Source organism: Eubalaena glacialis, chromosome 16 (genome assembly GCF_028564815.1).
Source record: "Eubalaena glacialis isolate mEubGla1 chromosome 16, mEubGla1.1.hap2.+ XY, whole genome shotgun sequence".
NCBI lineage: Eukaryota > Metazoa > Chordata > Mammalia > Artiodactyla > Balaenidae > Eubalaena > Eubalaena glacialis.
Genome location: NC_083731.1, coordinates 2,164,129 through 2,182,210, shown reverse-complemented (window position 1 = coordinate 2,182,210; position 18,082 = coordinate 2,164,129). Strand labels below are relative to the sequence as shown.

Sequence of the window (18,082 nt, the reverse complement as noted above, 5' to 3'; positions counted from 1 at the left end):
TCAAACGTATTACACAGAGGCTGAAAATCACGTGGATTTCTAGGTGAAGAGCAGCATAAAGAATAAATAAGCGGTATAGTTCTTAAAACACTTTAACAAAAGAGGCTCAGGTCTTTAAATGCATTTTTTAATATATGCTCTCCTATTTGTTAAGCATGTTTCAATTTTAACGTTTTAAGAGTTGCAACAGTTATCCTGGTTAAAATGTATCATCAATTTATTAAGCCTTCAGCTCTATTTAGTGCTACAGGTTTAAGCAGGTATTAAACCTAAGCTACCCTCCATGATTTTCCTAAAATCCAATGGGAGCTGGGCACATGAATGTGATTTAGGATTTACAGCTTCTATGATAATTTCACATTTGAATTTGGTCTTTTCTTCTGTTACAGTACTTTTTAAACAGTCAAGCCTTCACTCTTCAATCCCAAGGTATCCACTGTGGGTGTGATATGGCCACACTGCACTCACTGCTGGCTACTCCTACCAACCCCAAGTGAGGGGCTGCTAAAGACAAAGTTAATCTGAACTGTGGTCTTCACACACTAGTCCAAATGGAAATTTTCAGTATCTGGAAGATACTGTTCAAAATTACTCTCAAAAACTGTATTTTGCATGAAAATTGGGGTAGTAATGAAAGTGTACACAATATTTTTAGACTAAATCTTTAAAAAACACACACGTGAATTTCGTGCCTTTGGTTTACTGCACTTGGGCAGATGATGCCTGATCTAAAATGTACCTCTGTCCATTTCTGACAGCAAGAAGCCCCATGGGGGAACGTGCTGTGAGGTTGTTCTAAAGCTCCAGTTCACCTTTCTGGTCCCCTCTGGTATCCGTTTGAAAAATCTTTGAAAATGGGCAGAGATTTTAAAAAATCAGACACCAGTCAACTTGATGTCCAAATTGGGTCTAGTTTGTTGAAGTTTTAAAGCTGACTTTCTTTAAAAGTTGACACGATCAGATTCTTAGACTAGTAAAAATCAATTTGCTACAATCTGTTACGGAAGCTATGACAACTTTCACTGAGACTATGAAAAGTCATTTTTGGGCAGGCTACCCATTTTCTCCCAGTAGTTCCTAGTGTTCTTTCAAAATTGTAATATGAAAACATGGGAAGACATAGATTAATATTTACTGTGAATTATTTATTCTGCTGAATAACTGGCAAAATAAACTTTTTAAAAACTTTACTAAAGTTAAAACATAAAGGCTCATATACTATATTTTCTGTAATAAAATTCTGAATAGAATATTAAGACTCATTATACCTAAGAACGTCTCCCCAAAGAACTTTAAAACAAAACTCCACTCTGCTGCCAGCTAATCCCCCATCTATTTTCCACTTATAGTGTCACAACATCAGAATATGAGAAGCCGTTCTAGTAAGTTTTTCTTTTTTTTTTTTAATTTGCAAAACCACGGATCAGGAAGTATCTGAAATATACTTTTCAGAATCTGAGTTGTCACATCACCTTCAGGATGTTTTCTTTTTTGTTAATGCCATGTGACAATAAAAGATAACCACAATTTTTATATAAATAATATTTCTGTTAAAATTCTGATCTCAACTTAACTATTGTTAGTTTACAAGTAAATAGGTAGATATCATAAATTAGGGTAAGCAAAGCATGCAAATCTAAAGAATCTATATCTGAACTCCTAGATTAGCATTAAAACCAATCACCGCAACAAATACCTCAACAGTATGCCTCGAGTGGAGAAAGGAAGCCATACTGAACATTCAATGCCACAACTGTAAGGTTTTCGGAGAAGCACCTGTGGCAGTTTCAGCAGTTTCTATATGGAATGCTCCCCCTTTCTAGGATTACTTGAAAAAATCAAGTCAATTCGAATTACGTAGCTGTAAAACATTGACATGTGTAGTTTTTACAGATTCAGAATCTTCTGTGTGATTTAAAACGGGCAATGGTTCATAAAACAGGAAACTTAAATAATAAGGGATCACATATTTGCAGGCAACATTTTGATTAAAAATACATATACATACATGAGGTGCAGAAGCACATTTACTGAGCGTAAGCCATTGTCATGTGACCACCTTGACCAAGAGCTATTGCTCTAAAACACTGCCTTTTCAATTACTTCTAGTAATTTTTAGCATGAAGCCAATTTAATTATGTCAGTTATTTCAACAAAAGTTTAACAGTATGGACTAAAAACCATTAACTCACGATTCTGGTTACTTTAAAATTTGGTATGCTGTATCTCAAATACATTAGTAACTATTCCTAGATGGAAATAAGCAAATACATGGAAATCATTAAAAAAAAAAAAAAGATAAAAAAACATTACTAAATGTCCATTTGTACAGACAAAACATTACAAACATCTAAAATTTCTTCAGTAAAAGGAAAACGTGTATTTTTAACCCTTTGGTATCCAAACTCTTAAATATGTAATTATGAAGACTTTCTTAAATATATTCTTCAGGTAACAATAGGAATAAACTATTTTTTAAAGTTTCTACTTGAATAAATTTGGTGCCAAGTTTTCAATTCAAGTTCAACATTACTGAGGATAGTTTTATGTTGTAACTGAACCCCAGCCATGTTTGCATACATTAAAATATAACAGCATCATTCAAAGAGTCTGATGAAATATTTAACCTGCTCCCACTGTAATTTAGCAAAGGAAAAGACATTTGAATTTAGAAATCATTGGTTTTACTTGAAAGCACGATATAAAAGCAGTGCTTAAACAAATATTAAAACCTATGTATTATTCAAGCTGTCATGAAAAACAATCAAAATTCTAAACTGAATTTGTCAACAACTCTAGAATACTGTCAGCCTGCCATCTATCAGCTCCTTTCCAGCAGGCAGAACTTCATCAGCTATCTCGGGAAGTAATTCCTCCACCTTGCCTGCAACAGTTTAATAAAAGGAAAAAAGAGCCAGGAAATTGCAAGATCAGACAAGGCTGCTGTAGTGACAAGCAGGTCAGGGAGGGAACACTAGGTCAGGACTGGAGCGCACAGGACCCAAGATCAGAAACCACTAATCCAGAGTTACACTGCTAATAAATTTCATGGTTGGACTACTATTCTGAAGGGCAAACAGGTGAACAGATGAAAAGAAACCACAAACTTCAAACATGAATAAATGTCTAATGAAGTTTGCCAAGGGCAAAAGCTGCAAACCAACTTCCGACACTAATATTAAATATGCTCATCACATGATTTGCCCTAATGAAAATTTTGCTTCTAGACAGAGCTCTACGGGTAAGCAAATAAAGGTGGGTCATAAACACGGACCAAACTAAACCAACTCCATTTCAATTAAGAATTTTTAAAAGTTCAGCAAAATACTTTTTTCTGCAACATTCAAAAAAGTCTATTATGATCACATTTTAAGACTTTTGTTACTAAAGCCAACTGTGTCTATTTTCTAAATTAGGCAAGAAAGATTTTTTCAGAGTGCATCACTGAACTTGCTTATATAAGGTTATAGATGCTTCTCCAGCTATCTGATGATCATAGTTAAGTTCCTCTTGGGATGAAAATAATTAAGTTAAAACATATGTAACCCACTGGAAGATCTGGTTACCACAGAATCAATGGCTTCTACAGAAATGCTCTCCTACAGAAAGCTATGGGACTTTGTCACAACATAATTAAACACTGGCACCTGGTATAATGTAGTATTAAAATGGACTAGCAAATTGGCCTTAGATGCAAGCAATTCTGAATCTCTAAATCCCACTAAATCCCTTTATTTCTACTCTGAGGCATTTAAAAAAAAAATCTACTTTTATATCTGGTTGATATGGAAACATTCTCCACTACATCTCTCAAGAAAATAAAGACAAAAATAACCAAAATCAGTCAGTGCCAAAATGCTAAAAGGAAAGATAATTCAAGGCTAGAAATGTATACTTTACAAAGTTGTTTGTAAAAGGTCTTTTAAAAAAAATTTATTTATATGTATATAAATTTTTCTTTTGTAAAAGTAAATGCAACACATAAACATTCAGGATTGATCCCAATCTTTTGGAGTCAGGGAGGAAATGTTTGATTGAATCACCATGCAGGTTACATTCATCTTCCACTAGCATGACTAGAGCCCCCAAGTCACCTGAACAAGAACAGTGCCCAGCTGGCCTGTGGGAACACAAATTGGCTCTCTTGCTTCTCCTCATTGGTCACATAAAAGGTGGTCTTAATTATCAGCAGACAGCAAATTTTCAAGAGTCCTTCTCTGAAATCACATTAAAACTTAATTTTATATTGTTACTTATTTGATCATCCAAAAGAAAAATAAGGCAACAACTTTTCCATGTTACTATATGTCCTTCTTCCAATCAAAAACCCTGTGTGTGTAGCAAGTAGCATTCAAATCTTGGCTGCAGTGAAGAACTGAACTGCCATATAAGCAAAGTTAAGGATGATGACAGTTTAACTTACTTAATGAAAACTCCCTACTTGAGAAAAAATGAGTGAGAAGCGTCTGTAGAGGTTTAGATCATTTAAAGTATACAAACATTTAGTCTGGTCACAGAACTGACACTTAATCCCGTGTGTTTTTATTTTTAGATGTAAACAGTGGCAAGTAACAATGACAATCACATAAGGAGAAACAAAACCTCACATGAAAAAGAAAACTTGGCACCAAAACTCAAGATGTAAAATAAGAGAAGAAAAAGAAAGTCCATCAACATACTCACGTGTGGTGCTAGAAAATGTGCTACGATGCACAGCAGCTGACATGCGTTATCTTACAGATGCAGCCTACATTGACAAGTAGGTTATGTAACAAACCATTCTAGCCACAGATGCCTGGTACGCTTGCCCTCACCATTATCTACCCCATGACCAAAAAAGCAGCAACTTCAGATTTTGGCCACTTTATGTAGCAAATATATAAAAAGCAAAGTAGGAATTAATAACAGAATTATTAATTACCACCAAGTGTGATAAAATACTGATACAAGACAGCTTTTAATCTGGTTACAGAAAAAGGAAAAATTTCCACCAACTCCTAAACACTATAGCATGTAATATTAAAATTAATAATATGGCTCACTTTGAACTGGGAACAAAATAAGTTAACTTTAAGTAAGTAAATTAATTCTGTGCCCCTTGATGACCTTAAAAGAAAAAGGCATTTTATTTGCTAGGACTACACTTTACCATATGAGCAGCATAACAGGAAACAAATAAAAGAGATCTAAGTACCATAATTTGGGGGAATCAAACTATTATTTGTTGGTAGACTAAAAGTGTTAAACTATAAAAATGTGCAGAATAGATATTAAAAAGCAATGTACAATTTAGCTTACTGGCGAAACTGACATTTTATCTAGGTGTTATAACTAAATAACCACATATACAATAGCAATAAATAATGATTACTTGTGCTCTATCTCCAGGCCAAAGACATATAATTTTAAAAATTTCTTTTGGCTAAGTGGCTCAGGCTAAATATTTCTTCTAAAAAATATCTGAAAGTTCAGTCAAGGGAAATCACCATATGCAGGGTCTTGAGGGAGTGGCTCTTATACTGAGAAGGAAAAACAAACTGGCACTCGAGGCCATGCTCAGTCACACTTGGTGGGAAAGAGACACTCGAGGGTCCTGTAACAAGGACAGAATTGTAAATAAAATGATCTCATTTTAAAAAGACACCTATTAAAAAAGGACATAGCGCAAGAAAGATATTTATTGGTTCAAAGGATTAAGCTATCCATTAAAGTGAATAAAACTAACATCTTAGTAATAGAATGCTCAGGACCAATTAGAGTATTGTTTAGAAAAATAAGTCACTGAAAAGATCAACTTCTAATTATTCATTATTTCAATAAATGACAATTAAGGAATCGAATCAATTATTTTATGACTCTGTATTTTATAATCAAAGCTTCTGTTATTAAAATTAAAGATTTAAGTTTTAAATCTAAAAAACAGCTAAGAAAACTGCATCTACAACTTTGCTTTAAAGCAATGCAATGAGAATCATTTTGATGTTTTCTAAACTGTGTAAAATATATTCATATTATCAATTGCTTTTACATTACCTTAAGTTATAACTACGTATGAAGCCACAAGGTTCCCTGCAATGTAACAGTTAACACAGGTCATATTTATAACACTAAATGGCTACATAAGTAAATGATCCAAGCCCAAACTAATGTCTAATCTTAACAATAATACTTAATGAAACAGAAGCTAAGATACTAAGAGCCTAATGATAGCCCTTGGTATCAGACAGGCCTTTCATTAACCTATATGGTTCTGCTGTCCAGGATCTGTTTTCAATATTTATTATAATACAGAGTCAAAACAATGAAGTGGAAACCAAAGGGTTAAACTAAGTCAGTTTTGTGGGTTTTATTTCTCCCAAAGTCTAAATTTTCACATTTCCAATTAGAATAAAGTGGTTTGTAATTAATTTTTATGAAATATTCAAGACACTCAAGGTAAAACAAAAAAGCTGATATTATCATAGTTATTTTGGTTATTACAGCTATATAGCTTACACTCAATATTTAAGGGTGAAAACCGCATCCATTTTGTTAATGCTGTGAACTGCAGAAGAAAAATTTTTACAATGAATCTTTAAGAGAAAGTTAATACAAATGAATTAAATACTGAAATAAATGTATAATGCCATGGCTAGCTAATGATTTGCATACAAGATCACATTTTAAAATTAATACACTTAAATGTTAATACTGTTCTCTCAAGCTAGAAATAAGCCAGTTGATGTAAACTGGGCTAAAACAAGGATATTCCAAAATAATGCCATCAGTATCAAAAACTCAGAGTGAGTTTTTAAGTCCTTAATGTGTACAGTTCCATTTTACAAGGAATTATAAAATCATTAAAGAATCATAATAGGTTTTAAAACATAAGATGTTCTCATATCTGCTAAAAGATGAGGAAACCATCTAGCAAAATTAAGAAAAGCTAACTGTCTGCAGGAATTCTTTTGAGCCAGAGAGGCCTGAAAAGATATTCTAATCCAATTCGAGGCACTCATTCTGAAATTAAAACTTGGCAAAGTTTGAAGACTTGCCCACGGTGACACAACTAGTTAACGGTAAAGTCAACAATGCCAGGCTCCAAATGTAATGAGTTAACTGTCCTTTGCACCCTACTATGCTCTCTCTCTCACGGCAAGAACGCTGAGGCTGCTGGGATTCAGCCCCTTCTGCTAGTGGTCGACTCAACTCACACAACAACTTGCTCACTAATGCCAACTGATCTAAAAAGCAAAACTCTATTACCAATATTGAAAACAAAGCTCAGCACTTTTGCTTGCTCTAAGTCCTGTCTCTAAACATGACACCCTTGACCACATCTTTGGTTGGCAAGAATAAACGAAGATGCTTACTCGGCATGAGCCCCGTTAGCCACCAGGGCACTAATGCAGTCCAGGCTCCCAGAGCGAGCCGCCTTGTGAATAGGAGTCTCGCCCTCACAGTCCTGAAACGACAAAAAGGAAAGCATTCAGATCCATACAAGACTTCCACATTCTAAAGTAATTAGCAAAGGCCATGTACCATCTCATTCTTCTGAAATAGAATAAGGTGAGCCAAATTTGAAGCAGAACACAAAGAAATGTAGATGTGAAGAGAAAATAAAAGCAGACCAAGGAAGGAGCATGTTCTCCTGAATTCTTAGGTCAAGAACAAAAAAATCATGGGGCCTCTCCAACCATGACAGCACGTACACTCTAGGTGGCAATTCAGAAATAATTTTTATGATGGATCACAGCACAGATGCATATTAACACCCCAAATTATTATCCTCAGACAGAAAAATAGTAATCAAGGCCTAACAGCTAACGTCTGGTCTAGTCCACCCACGTCCATCTACGTCCACCACAGGAGAGCCTGAGTCGAGACACGCCAGTGCCTCCCCTGGATTTTTTATCTCGAGTCTGAATTAGGACTATACTTTAGACAAGACAGCTAAGGTTAAAGGGTCAAGAAAAAAATGGGAAGGAGAACACAGGGTCAAACACAGGCGGCTCTGTATACAACTCAGGCTGTCTGTGATGGGGGACTTTGTTCAAGGACTTTCAGAAAGGATGCATTAGAACCTGACTGACCCTTCAGGAAACAATGTTGAAGGAGGCATAGGAAATGAGCAGACTCGGGGAAATGACTCTGAAGACTCATACAGGAATCAGAAACAGAAAAGAATTACTTTACACTGTATGAATGGACCAAAAAAAAATGTGAAACACAATTTCATTCATAGGCTCTCAGGTAAAAAAAGGTAAAGAAAGATACAGCGATTAAGAGAAGGAAGTTGTTTCCATTAGAAAAACTGATTTAGGACTTTCTACCTCAGAAATGTCAACTGACTAAGCAGCAACAGTTCCTGAATCACTCACATCCCATCACCACTGAATGCGAACTTGGCAGTAGAGAACTACACATAATTAAGGAATAAAGAGATAAAGCAGGAGTGGGGCAATGGTGCACAGTGCATGGCACTTGGAAACATTAACTCACGGGGGGAAAACTGAGATGAGGACTAAACTAGAAAGAAGGAGTGGTAGAGCATCTCACAGAAAAATGTAATATGAAAGACTCAACTGCTTACTGGAGGGAAAAGTCAGGTATAAGCTCAAAAGTGATGTAAAGTTCCAAACAGGATAGTCCCAATTTTGAAGAAAGAAACAAAATCATGAGGCTATACAGGGAACTATCTAGTGAAATCAGACTTAAAAAACAAAACAAAAACTTACCCTATTGTCTGAAAAGGGGAGGGAAAGGAGAGAGGAAGTACATAATAAGGACAAATAAAAATTACGTACACGTATTGCCAGGAAAAGTAGAACTAAGATTTAGGTGAGATTTTGCCATACACCACAAAAACTCAAGAGAACCAAAAAGGATTTTAAAAGCTATCTTCGGTACAAGAGGAAAAAGGTTTTCTATACTATTTCGAGAACAGGGTGGGATAGCAATAGATGCCAGAGAAAAAAGCAAAACTACCCTGCTCCTGTTTAGTGTTACATGAGGAGACTACTTAAGCTGGGAAGGGCAGAATAAACACTATTTAAAGAAAACTGCAACCAAGAGAATGAGAGTAAAGAGCCATTTTAAGGTTACTCTCAAGTTCAGACCAGTCATATTTCAAAAATACCAGAGTCTGTAATATGATTCTAGAACTACTGCTGGCAAACTCTGAGTCATAAAGGACAGTGGGAGAGGTGCCAGAAATCTGAAGACGGACAAGTCACCTTGAATTTTAATTAAGAAAATCTTACTTCTAATCTAGTTACAAGAAACTAAAGGCAATATCAAATGCCAGCACCATTCCAGAAGGGGTATTAAAGAGATGACTTACAAAAAGTGACACCCACGGGGAGCCACTATGGACTTACAAAAATAAACCACTTAAAAACTAACTTCACTTCCTCTTTGGGTAAACTTAGAACACTGAGCCTCCAGACAGCACATCTGAGCTTCAGTAACGCCTCATGCCAACCTTAGATATGGCAGAGAAAGTCTCTATTAAACTTGAGGAAAAGGAACTTAGAATGGTTAGAAACTAACATGCCCAAAGAAGAAAAAGTATGCTAAGGTTCAAAAAATTACAGGCACACAAAGAATAAGAAAAACCTGCATCTAGTTGTATGAGTTTATGTGGGAAATGAGAAAAACTGTCTACCTTGAGATGAGCCAACAGAAAGCCTACCGGGGCCTCAGGGTCACTGGGTGCCTGTCGCAGCAGCCCAAACCGACAGCCGAGACTCGGACGGGCCGAAGCTCCACACGTGAGACCACAGCCAACCAAGGCCCTTCCGGGAGCAGGGCGAGACACTTACGACACCCAAGCGACACCCTCGTACATGGGAGGACGTGGGGATGCTGAGCCAGGTGGGCTGTTCAAACACAAGAGGAGAGCTGTAAGGAGGGCAGGATCTGGGGACTCTTGCCCTGGGAGCAGAGCTGAGGAGGGATTCCCACGTGGTGCTGTCTAGAGCAGCTGGGGGAAGGAGGAGAGTCTCAAACCTTTTATCTGTGGGAAATACTGAGCTGCTATAAATCATTACATGAAAAGGGGGCTTCTGGGTTTAAAAAGATTTGAAAAGCAGCGTTAGACAATTTCTTTAGATCTCTCTAAATGTTATGTAACAATTTAATGAAAATCATCATACAGAAAATTTATACTTAAAACTCCACATGAACACTAATATTAATTACTTCTATTCATGGGCTATCCGTATTTTATTGACAGGGAGATTGAGTTACAACCAGTAAACCACGTGCCCAAGGCCAGAGAGATGAGGAAGCAGGGTGTGCCCTTTCTACCAGGAGAAAAGGGGGGGGCGAGGGGGAGAATCCACAAGCAGGAAGGAGACTAGTGGGGACAGGCGACGCCTAGCACCACAATGGTACACAGTCGCCCACTTGTAACTCCTGAATTCACGGACCAAAGCAACAACGCAGTAGAGGAGCACACGTGAAAGAAGGAAGAGTGGAGGGCAGCAGGGGACCCAAAGAGCTGTCCCACATCCAGCTTCCAGCTTAGTAACAGGAACAGGCCTAAGATCCAGGGTTCTCCTCATGCGCCCTTCCCACCCAGTCTCTTAAAGAGAACAAACTGCCCCCTTATCCCTCACCCCCTCCCCTTTCTCACTGACCCTCGTTTCAAACCACTGCTGAAACACCTGTCCTCAATTCGGTGTCCAGGCGTCACTTCCTGCAGGACACCTGGCTACCTCTCTGCGTCTGACCATCATCCCCAACCCGCAGCTGAAGCGACAACTCGTGCTGGTCAACCTGCTAACGCTAACTGAACCACACAGATGACTGCAGATGACTTAACTGCCCTTCTCTTGCTGGGAACAGATGTGTTCTCACAATTATCTGTGGAAATGGAGCTAAGGCAGCTGTGAGCAGAGGAGCCAGGAAACCTAGGCTCAAGGCCAGGCTCCTTCAGTCACCGGCTGTGACCTTGGGCAACTCACTGTGGATCACAGTAAGTCACATAACAGGCGAAAGCACTCTGAACACAAGGCATTGCTATGTGACGGGCCAATTACCCACAAATAACTTCATAAACGTAAGTTCCAGTTAGCCCACAGGTAAAGATATCAAACTCTAATTAACGCCTCAATTTAAAACTCAACACCATGTAATTAGAACTGGAAGAAGAAAACAAAAACCAACCACGTCCATCATGGGCACTCCCTTACCGGTTTGTTAATGCTGGCTCCTGCTTGGATCAACCAGACGAGGCACTGAGGATGTCCCCCAAAGGCGGCGATGTGGGCCGGGGTCTGTGCGTAACGGGTGGTGGAGACATCCAGTGTGGCTCCAGCTCTCACTAACTGCATTAAGCACTCCAACTTGGAGAACGGCAGGAGGGGGGATGAAACAGGCATAAACGTCAGTACACTATTAAACGTTACACAAATAATCTAAATTCTGTAATGGAGATGAGTGGCATTTTTTGTTAAACTTTTTTTCTGTTTAAGAAAACAAAGTTAAGTCATTCCTTCCCAGTATCATACAAATTTTAAAACGCTTATTTAAAAGAACATTTTCCCTCATCCTTGTAAAAGAAAGTTGGTACACAAGAATAGAAAGTCGAAACAATGGACACTATACAAGTTTAAATATTTTGTTTTTCCTACAACTGAAAAACCCTAAATCAATATAATACTGTAAATCAACTATACCTCAGTGTTTAAAAGAGCCAAAGTCAGAAAAGACTAGATTGCATATTCACAGACTTTTGTCAGAACTGAGCTTTGCCACTTGCACGCGCTATTCTAAAGAAGAAAAACGTTAAAGCGATTGGTCGGTCAACGCTTCACGGTCAAAGACCATTTTCTGCAGCCTGCACTGGCCGCGCTGGCTGAATACTCGATGGAGGCCCAGCTCCAGGTTAGCTCCTTAGGGAAAAGACGCGTGGAGCAGGTGAGAGGGCAGCGCTCCGTCTTTTCACACTGTTTGTACAGAATCCCCCCCCCCCATCAAAGATAAAAAGGCCTAGAGCACAGCTGAGCTCTGCCCCTAGCAGGTGACTAAAACAAAAAGCCACAGGAGTCAGGACAAGACTTTGCAGCCAGGCATCGGTGTCATACTCGCTTCTGGAAGAAGAACCAGCACACTCCACAAATACTTAGCAAGTGCCTCCCGTGTGCCAAGCACGGCGGGAGCAGGCCTGCTGTCCTCAAAGGTTTACACTGCTCCGCCCAGCGTGTCCTCGGGCCCCGTTTCCCTCCCGAAGCACAATGCAGCTAGCAAAGAAAAAGCTCTCAGTGCCACCAATTCTCCTCCTGAGAACAGACCTCAAGCGAAGAGCAGCTACACGCGGGTCTCACCCCGTGTCTCTTACCCGCTTCCAGCACTGTAAGCCCTTCCCTGTAAAGGACAGATCACTGCCATCAACGGTTTTGCGAGGTGAACGCTCACAGGTGGTGGCACACTGATTTTTAACACATGACCTGTCTTCCAGGAGTCTGAATCGGAGGGTAATGGCTGATAAGAGGTACCACTTCGGTATATTTTTATCGATCCCCGTTATCAATGCACTGAGCGAAAAATTACGGCCAGTACCAGTGATAAGAGGAGCAGGTCTCGAGCCCAACAAAACGAAACAAGGATGAAAACCGCCTGGTACGCCAGAAGCGGTCAGCCTTCACATCAACTGAGAGCTCCCTGCACTTCAAGTCTGTTACCTGTGGGTTGGATGTGGAAAACCCGGTTTGGAATTCTGTAAAGATGCCGTTCGACAGGACGGCTCGTAAAGGCAAGGCGTAATCAGAGCTCCTGAATAACGGTCAGTCCTCTGGGACCGGACAAGCCTCATAAAAAGGTCAGGACCCTGTGCGGAGCGGCCCGCCTCTAGGAACGCGGCCTGAGGGCTGGGAGCGGTTCACCGCACGCGCCACGCCCGCCCGGCTGCCTCGCGCGCAGGCTGAGCACAGCGAACGCGTCCGGGCACTCAGACGGAGGGAAGCTGCGGGCAGGGCGCGGGGGGACGGGACCGGGGGCCTTGGGTCAGGGGTGCGGCCCGGACGGCCTTTTCGCACACACTGAACGATACTTCTGCGGCCCCTTCTGTATCCAAGACTCTGCGGTCACTGTGATTAAAGACAACTGAAAACCCCGAAGTAAATGCCTCTGGCTGCAGCTTTTGGTCTAAGAGGTTCACCTACCGCTCTCGTTCTACGGAAGCAGAGACTCCGTGAACTCTTACCGTGAAATACACGGGCGTGAAATCGACCGCCCTAAGCGCTTACGGCTACTGTTAATCCCCAGAGATGCCCGAAGCAGCCTCGGACTGGGAGACAGTCTAAGTAACCACTTGTAACGAGGCCGACCATTTCACAGGATGCACCGGACGGTCCTACTGGGCGTCCGTCTCAACCAAGGTTGGGAGGATCGGAATCCCGAGGGGAGCCGTCTCCCAGAAAGCTGTGCCTCTGCCTCTTACAAGAGTGCCTGTCCCCAAAGCACAAAGGCACAAGCGATGCTGGGAAGCAACGCTTTGAGCGTTGCCTACAGCTCACGGTACAAGTGCACAAGGCGCCCTCGGCGGGGAGATCACCCCCCCAGCCTGGGGAAGCCTGCGTTCACGGGTAGAGGGCGAAGGGCGGGAAGGGGGGCGCCTGCTCTCGGCGCCGGTACCCGAGGGCAGCAGCGCTGCGGGGCGCGCCGCGGCTGTCGCCCAGCCCCGGCCTCACCCCTGCCGCCACGGCTCCCCCGCTCCCTTCGCTAACGTAAACCTGCTTCCCTCTGCGAGCGCGCTCAGCCCCTGCGTCCCCGCAGTTCTCCCCGCACTGCGAACGCAGCACCTCGAGCAACGCGAAGCGGCTGCGTCAGGTGCAAGAAGATAACTAACCACAACACAACAATTTCACCCCAAGCCGGGAACACGTTTCCCCATCATCCTGCCTTGTGTCTCCGCCGAAGCGCTTCCTGACCTCAACCCAACCCCACCCTGTCAGGGCGCAACGTCTTCAGAAGGCCCCGAACGGGGGTCTCCGCGTCTTCGCCACGAAAGCCACTCTCGACAACAGCACCGTGCACCTGCCTCTGCGGCCACCTCTCCCGGCGCACAACCCGCTTTACCGCTCGGAGGAGGAAAACGCCGCCGCAGCTCTTCAGAAATCAGAGCAGCACGCTGCCCTTCCGATCTCGTGACACTTCAGACACCACAGGTTTGCCTAAGCCGGGCGAGCCGAGTCCCAGGCGCCCGGACGACGTTCCACACGGAGGCCCCCAGCAGCTCGGTCCGAGCGTCACCCTCCCCCGACCCAGCCGTCGGGGGGCCCCGACGGGCTGACCACGGAAACCCTCTAACGCGACCTTCGGGCCGCGGCGGCCTCCCGCCCGGGCGTCCCCGTCGGAGGGGCGTCAGGAGGCCCCGCGGCCTTCCTCACAGAGGTTTTCCTCAGAGAGGCTCCGGACTCCCGCGCGCCGCCACGGGGACCGCGTCTCCGCACCTCGACCCGAGCCGGCCGCCGCGGGAGGCTCGGCCCTCAGCACCGCCGGCGGCCAGGAGCCCTCACCCGCCCGGGCGGCGCCTCCGGGAAGCCGCCCGCGCTCGAAGCTAGCGCCGCCGCACATGCGCCCCGGGCCCCTCCGGGCGCCGCCGCCGCCGCCGCCGCCTCCGGGCCTGCTTCCGCCCGCGCTCCCGGCACTCCCCGCGCGCCCCTCGGGGCCCAGACCGCCCGCGCCGCCGCACATGCGCCCCGGCCCCTCGGGGCGCCTTGGCGGCCAACCCCGCTGCCGCCCCGCGTTCCCGACACGCCCCGCGCCCCCCACGCCTCGGCCCCCGCCTTCTCCGACCCCCCACGGCAAAACCGCGGAAGATGGCGCCTTAAAGCGCCCGCGCCCACCTTGCCGAAGTGCGCGGCCCAGTGCACGGGCGTCCAGCCGTAGAAGGAGTCCTCGGCGGCCAGATGGGCGCGCGGCGTGTGCTGCAGCAGCGAGCAGAGCGCGGCCAGGTCCCCGTCGCGGCAGGCGCGGTGCAGCGGGAAGCGGAGCGACAGCAGCTCCTCGCTGGAGAAGCCCGCCTCCACACCCGCGCCCGCTCCCGCCGCCGACATGGTCCGTCACCGGAGAGCGCGGGCTGGCGAGCAGAGGAGACGCGCCAGTGAGGACCCGAGAGGCCGCCGCCGCCGTCCGAGCACAAAGGAGCGAGGGCAGCACCACCGCCGCGTCCCGCCGGCTGCCGAGCAGAGCGCGCACAGGGGCGGGGCGGGGCGGGGCCTGCGGCTCCAGGACTGGGGCTGGCGCCGGGAGACGCCGGGCCAGGAGGCGGGGCCTGGACCGTCGGGGGCGGAGGCCGGGGGCCGTGGGGCGGGGCCTACTCCCGGAGCGGCGGGGAGGGGGCAGAGGGCGGGGCCAGGAGCAGGGGGCGGGGCAGGGCGTGGTGTAGGGCAGGGGAAGGTGCCAGGCCGCTCCCGGAGCCCTGCAGGCGGTGTGGGCTCTGCGCCGCGCCTCCTGTCCAGACCCCAGGCCCGACAGTGTCCCGACCCCCCTTGATAAAAAGCTCCGGGAGGCGCAGGTTTGGGGTTTGGGCCCGGCCCTCTGAGGTTTTGGCGGCGCAGCTCTAATCGCTCAATTAATCAGGCGGGGCGTCTGCGGGGACCTGAGGGCAGTTCCCGCGCTTTCTGTCCTGCTTGTCTGGCGAGGTGGGCTGCACGTTTTCGAGAACCCATGGCAAAAACACTGAGAAACATGGCAGCATGCAAGGAAATACTAAATTCTCTTTCAATGATCGAGGATCACAGATTTTTTAAAAGATATTCTTTTCTGATTATGAGTAATACGTCAAAATCAATAATTTCACTGTCAAGGGATAACCACTATTAACATTTATGGCTATTTCCTTACAGTACTTTTGTAACCTTATGGTCTGTTTCACTTGTATATATTCGTTTTCCTTGTGTATATTGCTTTCCTTTTTTCTTCTACAAAATTCTAAATCACTGTAATTCGGCTTTAAGTAGGTAACCAGATGTCTGGGAAGATATTGATGCATACGGTAGCACATTGCAGCATTAGTTAATAAAACAAGAAATTAGAAACCTAACGCCTAGCAAAGGGAAATTGATAATTTATGGTATAAATATGCAACACGGTCATCTACGCATCACACAACAAACGTGGGTTGAGTACAATAGTGGATGAAACGCTGGGAAATGCTCCAGACACAGCAAAGGAGAAAACATAGTGGGGATCTCACCTTAGTGAGCAAGTACTCATGGATGGGAAGTGTGAACGAGACTTAGAATCTGTCTCCCATCAGTTAGATGAGGCAAGAAAGGAATTTTCAGTAATTCGAGCAATACTTTTTTGTTTGGACCAAAAAGGTAGAAGTATGCTATAAACCCATTTCGAGCTTGGTCCACTCCAGAATTCAATTATTTTTCTTTGTAAACACCATGATGCTTTTAATCTAATTATCTCTTTAAGATGTATACCTGGGACTTCCCTGGTGGCGCAAGTGGTTAAGAATCCGCCTGCCAATGCGGGGGACATGGGCCCGAGCCCTGGTTGGGGAAGATCCCACATGCTGCAGAGCACCTAAGCCCGTGCACCACAATTACCGAAGCCTGCACACCCTAGATCCCGTGCGCCGCAACTACTGAGCCCGCATGCTGCAACTATTGAAGCACCGGCACCTAGAGCCCATGCTTGGCAAGGAGAAGGCACCGCAATGAGAAGCCCACGCACTGCAACGAAGAGTAGCTCCCGTTGACCACAACTATAGAGAAAGCCTGCGCACAGCAACGAAGACCCAACACAGCCCCCCCAAAATTTTTTTTAATAATAAATAAATAAATAAAATTTAAAAATTAAAAAAAAAAGATATATACCTGGGCGATGACTTCCACCCTTCCTAGGAAAGAGGCAGCCCATTTTGCAGAAGGACATAAGCACACCTTGTCATCCGTAATAATGAGAGGGGAGTAATCTTCCTTACCCTACCGTCTGTGAATGATGAAGCCGAGGCAGAGATAGGCCAAGGAACTTGCTCAGGGACAAGCTGCCTGCCTGTGGCAGAGCTTAGAATAATATCCAGACCAGTTTCCAACCCACAGTTAGACTTTTTTTAACCTTGATATTTATTTTGCATAGAGTCCTAAGGCGTCGGAAAACAAAGCAGGTTACAGTGATCGGGTGCTTAGAGTTCGTCCTTCCTCAGCTAAGATGACTTTCCAGTTTCTCGGGGCTACTCGGACCATATACATATTGAAGTAGCTGTCTAGAAATAGATTAATATTATGATGGACCCCTAAAATATGCTGCATGGTAATTGTGGGTATGAGAATGATAAAGCACAGTCTAGGGAGTACTGCTAAAGTCAACAGTCCAATTGCTTGGTCCCAGGTTTTGTCCAACTCTTACAATTATTACTAATTACAGATTTTTCTTTAGGACTGTTGTTTTTAAAAAGCTCTAGGGAAAAAGAGTGTCTTCATGACTCACATCCTTTGTTTTTTTTTTTTTTAAATTTATTTATGTTTGGCTGTGTTGGGTCTTCGTTTCTGCGAGGGCTTTCTCTAGTTGCGGCAAGCGGGGGCCACTCTTCATCGCGGTGCGCGGGCCTCTCACTATCGTGGCCTCTTTTGTTGCGGAGCACAGGCTCCAGACGCGCAAGCTCAGTAGTTGTGGCTCACGGGCCCAGTTGCTCCGCGGCATGTGGGATCTTCCCAGACCAGGGCTCGAACCCGTGTTCCCTGCATTAGCAGGCAGATTCTCAACCACTGCGCCACCAGGGAAGCCCACATCCTTTGTTTTTTATTTGATAAAGCAACCATAAATAAATGACAAAGATTCTCTCCTTGACCGAACTCTACTCAGGATCCCCTGAATTTCAACGAGGCCTCAACTTTTGGACTTGAGTGTTCATCTCAGCATTGTCCAATTCTAGCAAGAATCCTGCCAAGTTGGTTTGGCTAGAATCCCCTGGGCCCCATCTCTGATAACCCTTCAAATCTAATTGGGTTCTTCGCCCTCCCACTACCTCCAGATGACCGCTCACCCTGGCTTGCCTTCAGCAAGAGTCCTCTTAGGTCGGTTTAGCCAGAACCCCGGATGTTTAGTTGACCCTGATGGCTCCTCTTAGTAACTCTCC

The 18,082-nt window shown here is 44.5% G+C and overlaps 1 protein-coding gene across 4 annotated transcripts in view; it reads right to left on the bottom strand.

The window, feature by feature from the left end:
- The window catches only part of ANKRD10 (ankyrin repeat domain 10), a 33,010-nt gene extending 17,824 nt beyond the window's left edge, over positions 1-15,186 (bottom strand). The window contains exons 1-3 of one of the 4 annotated variants that reach the window (XM_061170828.1): positions 14,835-15,186; positions 11,178-11,330; positions 7,353-7,444 (exon numbers count right to left, since the gene is read on the bottom strand). In XM_061170828.1, coding sequence (XP_061026811.1) covers positions 7,353-7,444; positions 11,178-11,330; positions 14,835-15,044 — 455 coding nt within the window. In that variant the 5' untranslated portion in view covers positions 15,045-15,186. Of the gene's footprint in view, positions 1-7,352; positions 7,445-11,177; positions 11,331-14,064; positions 14,413-14,438; positions 14,685-14,834 lie in introns of those variants that run through there. The other 3 variants (XM_061170829.1, XM_061170831.1, XM_061170830.1) reach the window with 3 other exon arrangements.
- Between the last annotated feature and the right edge of the window lie 2,896 nt (positions 15,187-18,082).